General features: G+C 46.1%; 2 protein-coding genes across 2 annotated transcripts; one reads left to right on the top strand and one right to left on the bottom strand.

Moving 5' to 3' along the window:
- Positions 1-2,274: 2,274 nt before the first annotated feature.
- On the top strand, positions 2,275-3,405 carry CTRU02_202933 (gag protein; the record flags this gene model as incomplete). The annotated part of the gene is made up of 1 exon (XM_070204114.1): positions 2,275-3,405. The coding sequence occupies one exon, from the start codon at positions 2,275-2,277 to the stop codon at positions 3,403-3,405; it is 1,131 nt and encodes a 376-aa protein (XP_070062696.1).
- Positions 3,406-8,563: 5,158 nt separating this feature from the next.
- CTRU02_202932 (uncharacterized protein) lies at positions 8,564-9,007 on the bottom strand (the record flags this gene model as incomplete). The annotated part of the gene is made up of 2 exons (XM_070204113.1): positions 8,564-8,813; positions 8,871-9,007. The coding sequence occupies 2 exons, from the start codon at positions 9,005-9,007 to the stop codon at positions 8,564-8,566; spliced, it is 387 nt and encodes a 128-aa protein (XP_070062695.1).
- Between the last annotated feature and the right edge of the window lie 26 nt (positions 9,008-9,033).

Here is a 9,033-nt window from a genome sequence, read left to right as displayed (position 1 = left end):
AAGGGTTTTTAAAATACTATCTACTATTTTCTTTAGCTTCCTTATAATTATTGTAAAGATTATTAAAGTAGTTAGTCTATTTTTTATTATAATCTCGTTATTTTTATACTATGCTAGCTTATCGTAATAATCCTTAGATCCGTTTAGGTTGTCTATAATCTCTAGCTATATATCTAGGTTTATTATAGTTATAATACTTAAATTCCTTCTTTTATTAAGGTTTCTAGTTTTATTAGTTATCCTTATTAGCAATACTTAGGTTTATAAAGCTATTATAATATTTATAAATAATACTTTACTATTAATTCTACTAAAAGTAGTTTTTATTATATTAACGAAACTTTTTTTAAGGTTGTTATTAGTATTTCTTAGCTAAATTAGTAGGTTATCGTCTTTCGCCTTTTTCTCTTCTTTATTTATAAAGTCGGTTATCTATCTTAATAGTAAGTTTAGTATAGCTAAGAAAGTCTTCTAGTTTATCTAACTTAACGATCTTGTTTTTAACCTTGTCTTTAAGTCTTAAGTAGAAAATAAATATCTTAGACTTATTAGTTATATCTAAGGTAGTATAAAAGCGTCGAAACTTAGTAGTATAGTAAATTACTAACTTAGTTTATCTAAGGTTATTAAGTTCCTTTTCTACCTTATTATATTTATCTAGGTCTTAGAATAGGGATTTAAGTATATATTTAAATCCTTTAAAGCTATCGAAAATATTGTAAGTCTCCGTATTATAGTCTTCTAACGTTTCGTTCTATTAGTAATTTTTTAAAAATAGTTTAAACTATTAAAAAGCTTTCTTATCTAGGAAAGTTAAAACATATAAAACTTTCTTAAACTTATTTCTAAAGTTAGAATAATAAAAGTTATAATAATTCTTAAGTTAAATTAAAAATCCTTTAAGTTTGCTAAAAGTATTATTATACTTACTTAGGATATTAAAATAAAGCTTCTCTTATCTATTTATAAAGGTTTAGATAATATTAATAACACCTTGTAAGGTATAGTTTTAGTTTAGGAGTTCCTAGTTACGTCCTTTAAGGTTCTAAATAGTAGCTTAGAGTTATTTAAAGACTACGGCGTTCGAATTAAATATTTCCTAAAGTCTCTTAACGTTACGGTTATTCTTACAAACCTAACGCTAAAGTTCTTTATTACTATTATCTTCTTCTTCTTTAGATTCTTCTTCTACGTCTTTTATTTCTTCTTCTCTAAGTTCCTAAGCAAGGTTCTTAACAAGTACCTTCCCCTTAAAAAAGTTAGGAGAAGTAGTAAGAGTTTTAGCAATACTAGATAAAGATATCTTATTAAAAGTACTATTTATTAGTTTCGCAAGGTTAACTTACTAAATAGAAGTAATTAAAGTATTACGGCTAGCTAGTAATAGTAAGGTTTCTACTAATAAAAGTTAAGGCTACAATACTAATAATAAGTCTTATATCGTATATAGGTATATCGTATTAATAGATCGAAGGTTAAGGTAAAGTAATTAGTCTTATATTAAGTAATAAGGTATAGTAATATTATAAATTATAAGCTAAGCTAAAAGTTATTAAGGATAAATTATAAGTTAATTACTAAAGAACTATCTAAAAGCCTTTAAGTAGGTACTTAAGTCTTAGTCTATATATAAGTCTTAAAGTAAGCATTCTAGGTAGCTTTAGTAAGCGCTTACCCTGCTTATCGTAAGCGCTTACTTATCTTAGCGTAAGCGCTTACTAATTCCTTATTAATACTTACCTTCTTATCGTTACGTAACCTGTATAATAGTTCTTCTATTCCGGTAGTAACCTATTGTTTCCCGTATATCCTACATATATCTAGCGGCGTAGCCGCTAGCCTGAGTGGGTCTGTTAACCCTCTGTTAGGCATAACGAACGGGTCGTAACAACTGTCAAAAAGGGTGGTAGGCCAGGGGCGCTGGAAGCGATGCACACGCAGAGCGCCTAGGATGCCAGGAAGGCGCTAGGAGGAATGTTTGGCCGAGGACCGCGCTAGGTGCGCTTAGTCACAGGGAACACGCCGGAAGAAGGCGCGTAAGGGATACGGACAGGTCTTAGGAAAAGAAGAAGCACAATACACATCACGATTGACCCCTGAATGTGCGCCTACGAATATTCGAACAATTAACAGTCTGATTACCTACCAATTGGCCTACCTACAGGCAAAACGAAGCTATTCGAAGATCCGATCAACTGCAAAACACACGAACACCCCGTTTACGTCCCTCAAAACCCACGCGATAAGCCCGAATCAATAACGACATAAGCAAAGATGGAATCCATTGTCCTCAACAACCCCAGTCAATGGCCAACCTGGTATAAGGTTTTCCAGGGTAAAGCCACCGACTTGGACGTCTGGGAGCAAGTGGATCCCGGCGCCGAAAACCCCGAGAAGCGGATGCCGAAGCCGGAGCCTCCGGCCTTCTCCGACTACAAGAAGAAAGTTATACCGCGACATACCCGCGGATCAATCATCGAGGTGTCACAGACACCAGATATCGTAGAAGTTCGATCGAACGAGACGGCTAGACGCCTCCAAGACCTTGTCAAGGAGGACCGTGAGGAGTATGTACAGCTCCGGAGCGACTACAACCATGATATCCGTATCTACGAGCGTGAAGCGGCTGCTCTACGAGAGCTCCGCAACTGGGTCCTATCGACAGCAGCCGAGAAGTACGTCAATGCGTGCTGTAAACCTACGGAGACCCTCCAAGCCTGGATGGTCAAGCTGAAGGGCGTGGCCTCGATCTCGAACAATGAACAAAAGAGCGCCGCGCGTGAGGAGTACGAGAAGACCGTCAAGCAAGCGGCTACAAAGCGGATAACCACGAAGGCCAAGATCGAGAACTGGCTCGAGCAATGGGAGGCCGCAATGTTGAAGGGACAAGAGGTCAACCTTGCCCAGACAAGGGACTTCAGCGAGTGGAGCGAGGACTTCCTAAAGGTCATTGCGAAGACCGCTATTTCTGCGTTCCACGCCACGTTCGAGGCGAAGTTCCACGAGTCGGACAACCCCTCGATCAGCAAGATCTCTGCGGAAGTACGACGATATATACGAATCCACGCAGATACCCTATCGACAGGACCAAGAGCCTCAAGAGGTGCCTTTGCCACAACAAGAGAAGGACCCAAGGAGACCATGCCTCGGAGTACAACCAAGAAGCGACATAGGGCCGCCGATTCGCGGACCCAAAACGAGATGCCAACGTGTCACGGATGTGATCTGCCACGACACCTACTTGCCAACTGCTTCTACTGCTTCCCAGAGGAAGCGTATGAAGGATGGAGGCCCAGCAACGACATCATGAAGAAGGTCACCGAGCGTCTCAAGGCCGATGACGACCTCGCGGACCGCGTGAAGAAGATCCGTGAACAACGCGAGAAGGAAGCGAAGCAGACCTGACTGTATGGTCGGTGTATGGGGTCAGCCAACGCATCGTGGAGGAAGCAGTATACGAGTGACCGTTCTGCGTTCATGATCCGGACTGAGTACCCCTTACACAACTCTGCGATATACGACTCAGGATCATCGCTACACGTGTTCAACAACCGGGCTCGATTCTCAGGTTTCAGAGCAGCTGAACCAGGGGATTACCTATGGGCAGGAGCCTCACAAGTCCCAATCCTAGGGTATGGAAACGTGGATATAACGGCTGACGCTGAGCGGGGGAAGAAGGTAAGACTCCGCTTATACAACGTCGCTTACTGCGAAGAATTCGCAACGAATCTAGTCTCCTACCGCCTTCTACGGCAACGAGGGATGTGGTGGGATAACCGCCCAGGCCAGAATTGCGTACGAAGAGCGGATGGGACACTCGTCTGCTACCTTCACGATCTCCATGGACAACAGGTTATCGAGGACAATACCAAAGCAGGATTCGTCACGCAGGCGAAGCAGCGCCACACATCGTTTACACCGCGCAAAAGACTCGCAGGAAGACCGTTCAGATGGCACCAGAGACTGGGTCACCCGGGCGAGGGGGTGCTGGAGCACCTCGTCAACGCCTCTCGAGGCGTGAAGATCATGGGTGACCTACGCAACAAGCTGCCTGACTGCTCAGCGTGTGGAAAAGGGAAGACAAGACGAATTGTTCGACGTGCCCCACGCGAGTCTATAGCGTGGGCAAAACCAGGATCAAGAGTGGCGTTCGACTTTCACTCGATTAGCCCTCAAGGATACGGAGGCTATATGTCTACGGTAATACTCTCTGACCGACTAACAGGATACTCGTGGGACTACTACCTTAAGGACCGTACAACAGAGACGCTCCTCGAGGTATTCGATCTCTTCATGGCCATGATGAAGACGCAATATAATATACAGGTCAAAGTCTTCGAATGTGACCGCGAGGTTGCAACGATTCATCAGCAAGTCGCCACTCACCTTCAATCTCAAGGGGTGGTCCTCGAACCCTCTGCGCCCAATACGCAGGCCCAGAACGGAGGCGCCGAGCGAATCGCAGCAGTTATCAAGGAGAAGGCTAGGACCCTTCGCGAGGCAGGCAAGTTCCCTGAGATGCTGTGGCCCGAAATCGTTGCCGCCGCGACGTATTTATACAACAGGACGCCGTCAGCGGCGCGCGGCTGGAAAACGCCCTTCGAACGGTTCCATAATCAGTTTCGCGGCCCAGATCTCGGGAAGCCTCATCAAGCCCACCTTCGAGCGTACGGCTGCAAAGTGTATGCGCTCACAACAGACGCACAGCTGGGCAGGAATAAGTCGAGAAAGCTTCAACCGAGAGGATGGATAGGCTACCTCATTGGGTACAGTACTAGCAACTCCTACCGCGTGTGGAATCCGCTTACTGCCCGCGTTATCACAACGCGAGACGTTGTGTTCAGGGAAACCGAGTTCTTTAATGGAGATATCAACGAGCTGCGGGATGACCTCAAAGACCTCGACGTAAACGAGCTCAACGCTCTTCTCGCGCGACTAGAGGTCTCGCCCACAGGGATAACATCTCCAGAGTACGCACACACCGCAGACGAAGAAGTCGATGAAGTCCAGTACATTGAAGACGAAGAGGCACAAGAATACACCGCACCGCCGTCGCCTAAGTACGTGGAGTCACGATTCGAACTCAATACACCACCGCGGACGCCACCCACCTCGTTCTTCGCAGGCCTTAAGGAGGCACTCGGAGTGAAGGGGTAGAGGAAGAGACGTGCTTCGATCGCTCCTGAGGCGGTTCATGCACGCGAATCGATCCACGAAGAGTTTCCAATTACCACTCCGCGTACCTCCTGGCAAGCCGCTTTCCTCGGCAGCACCAGAACGGGTAGAAAACGAGTGAAGATGAAGCAAAAGGCGAAGAACGCCGATACCAGCCTGGAAGCGGTAGTATGTTGGAACAACAGACTCGAAGGTCTCACCGTAGCCGGACGTGGTAATGGTATAAACCCTGCCCCTGGGCCCAGGAGGAGTCTTAGAAACCCTGGGTGTGAGCGTGCCTTCGACCTCCGTCAGGGAAGAAACCACGTTTATTCGAGGGTAAAGGAAGACCTTCCCTCTGGGCTAAGCTCCCACAACGGTAGGCCCGTGTCAGGTGACGGGGGGCCCGCGGTTGAGACCGTGGCCTCTAGCGTTCCGGGAGAGGACCGTCCTCTGCCCCAGCGAAAAAGCCAAGCAGGCGTACTACCCCCAGTGCCTTAGAAACATGCCGATCTATACGGCCACCCCTACGAGAGGGGATTCCGAGAAGCGGAAGAGAAGCACCTCGCGAGCCACGATGAGATGGATACATACGTCGTCGTGGACCGTAGAGAAGCCGCCGGGCACCAGATTCTGGGTTGCCGGTGGGTATACGTCTATAAAACGGACGAGAAGGGAGCACTCCAGAAACTCAAGGCAAGGATCGTTGTTCGAGGAGATCAACAGGCTAAAAACGCTTTCAAGGATACATACGCTGCGACCCTCGCTGGACAATCGTTCCGAACCCTTATTGCCACCGCGGCCCAGCAAGATCTTACCTTACTGCAGTACGACGCAGTTAATGCCTTTGTCCACGCTCCGATCGACGAGACAGTATATATGGAGTTTCCACCGGGCCATGAGCAGCAGGGGAAGGTCCTGCGGCTGAAGAAGGCTCTATACGGCCTTCGCAGGTCCCCTCTACTGTGGCAACGGCATCTAGAGAACGGTCTGAAAGCAATGGGGATGGAACGCGTCGCAGGCGAGAATTGCTGCTGGCGGAAGGGACGCGTGCTCTTCTTCTTCTATGTCGACGACTGTGTTCTCGCGTTTCCCCCTGAGTGTAGAAACGCTGCTGAGCGCCTCATTAACGGGCTCAAAGAGAAGTACTACCTGGAAGGCGGAGACCCTCTTCACTGGTTTCTAGGAATCGAGGTCACGCGCGACCGAGCCAAGAAGAAAATCTGGCTATCTCAGGCAGCATACGCACAGAAGATCGCACGGTTGATTGGTCAAGGCACACATAAAGGATCACAGAGGAAGAACACTCGATTTACGACACCTATGACGAACGAGGAGCTACTGCCCGCCGAGGAGCACGCCTCAAAGAGCGAAATAACGGCATACCAACGAAAGATTGGATCGATCCTATACTTGGCGGTGATGACGCGCCCCGATATCGCCTTTGCTGCAAGCCGTCTGGCGAGGTTTAACCAGAATCCCTCTCAGAAGCATCATCGCGCTGCAGATCGAGTATTGCAGTACATCTTGGACACCTGCTTCCTTAGTCTCGAGTACGATGGCAACAACAAGAGTTTCGAAGTCGCATCAGACGCCAGCTTCGCAGATAACTCGCTAGATCGAAAGAGCTCTCAGGCGTACGCACTACGGCTTGCTGGAGGATTGATCGGATGGAGAGCGAACAAACAAGACACAGTCACAACATCAACGACAGAAGCAGAGCTTCTCGCCCTCTCACAAGCAGCACGCGAAGCTATATTCGTTAGCCGTCTGTTGAGTGCTCTTAATACGACGATTCCAAGCGGCGGAATAACGATCCAGTGCGACAACCTCCAGACGATTCGAATAGTAACTGAGGAACTCGTGACTCTAAAGACGAGGCTTCGTCACGTTGATATACACAACCACTGGTTGAGACAGGAGGTTGAGAACGGCACCATCAACGTCGTCCACACACCAACGAAAGACCTTGTTGCGGACGGACTCACGAAGAGCCTCGCAAGGCAACCGTTTGAAGACTTCATAAAACAGCTCAACTTGGTGAAGAAGGAGACGGAACCACTACGCGAAGAGAGGGACCCTCTCGCAGAGACCGCATGGAGCGGAGGGATCTTTGAAGGAGGAGAGGAATAAGGAAGAAGTCGGTTGGCCTGCCACCCCTAAGGGTAGCCTCCGCTGCTGCGTATGAAGCGCGCAGGAGCGCCCTAGGACCGAGGTCTCGAGCCGCGAAGGCTAAAGGGGTGTGTCAAAAAGGGTGGTAGGCCAGGGGCGCTGGAAGCGATGCACACGCAGAGCGCCTAGGATGCCAGGAAGGCGCTAGGAGGAATGTTTGGCCGAGGACCGCGCTAGGTGCGCTTAGTCACAGGGAACACGCCGGAAGAAGGCGCGTAAGGGATACGGACAGGTCTTAGGAAAAGAAGAAGCACAATACACATCACGATTGACCCCTGAATGTGCGCCTACGAATATTCGAACAACAACATCCGCCAGGTTAGCTTCGACTGCATCAAAAAGGACCCGTAAGGAAATAGCATAAGCTCTTGTATCTATCAGGTAAGTTATTCTTATAAAATATAAAAAGATTATTAGATAACTAACGCAATCTCTTTATTTAGTACTTATGCTGCACGAAGTAGAGTAATGTATAGTAGCTTGGTATTCTCTTATAAATAGTAGAACAACTTTTTAAGTAAGAGAAAAAGAAAGACATATAAGATATCCTATGCTTTTAGAAAAACAATACTTAGTTTAATAACTCTCCCGTTAGCTTAATAAATACGCTCCTAAAGATATAATAAATCTTAACTATCGATTCTAGAATGGAAAGCTTTATATCTAGAGTATTACTAGGAATTATTTCTTATTCATCTGGACCGGCTACCTGATTGCTTTCATAGATTCCTTCACTATTAACGGTGCTTTATCCTAGACTATGACCGTCTGATTATAAGTGCCCCCACTGATCTCTTTAACATGACTTTTGACCTATTTTTATGTGATTCCGCTAGCATTATGCTCTTTCATATATCTATTTCAGGAATTCTCAAATGAAATATATGTTAGTAGTCTTGTCGGGTATGTAAGGTAGTTTAGTTTGCTTATTTTCTCTTTGCACTTGTTTTGCTATCTCCTTTTACATTGTTCTTCTACTACCTAAGCAAATAAAAACATCACTCTAGTTCTACCCTACCATATGTTAGGATCATTAAAGCTATTCTATCTGCATGATGATAATGCTATAGCAGGTGCAAAATTTGGCTTTATTTGTAGTGGCCCCTATGCCTTACAACCTCGACGCACTTTGAATACTTCTCACTCTGAAACGTTCTTATACCATTGTAGCCATCAATATACACTAGCTTTGACTTTTCACATACACAACGATATGCATTATGCATTGATCTGACAGTTACTCGTAAACTTCGTCACAGCTGAACCAAGTGTTTTGGTACTGCTGACATCCATTTCCACTAGGACCAGCAATCTGCTTCCAGTATCCACACTTTCCATTGTTTCCTCTGTCCCAGGTAACAGAACATACACTGCCCATTCCTGCCCCTCCCTGTACCTTCATATGTCCATGAATCACACCTGTACCGTACGCAAAATCGCCGGTAAGATACTGGCGAGGTGCTTTCGCATCCTTTCCAGGGACCCACCTGAGAAGTTTGTCAGTACAATGAAGAAAATAGCCACTCAAAAATGTTGGGATGTACATTTTGCAGTTGCAGTGATCAAGTGATATACAGCGCTTGTCGATGGTGCCATCCCCATTACGCTTGCATCTGGACAGTGGGTTTGCTAATGTTGAGGTGGTTATAGCAAGAAAGATAATAGAGTTCTTCAGATTCATCGTGAATAGGACCGCGAGGTAATACC

The sequence above is a fragment of the Colletotrichum truncatum genome, assembly GCF_014235925.2.
Source record: "Colletotrichum truncatum strain CMES1059 chromosome Unknown Contig_0001, whole genome shotgun sequence".
NCBI classification, from domain to species: domain Eukaryota; kingdom Fungi; phylum Ascomycota; class Sordariomycetes; order Glomerellales; family Glomerellaceae; genus Colletotrichum; species Colletotrichum truncatum.
This window is presented reverse-complemented; position numbering and strand designations above follow the sequence as displayed.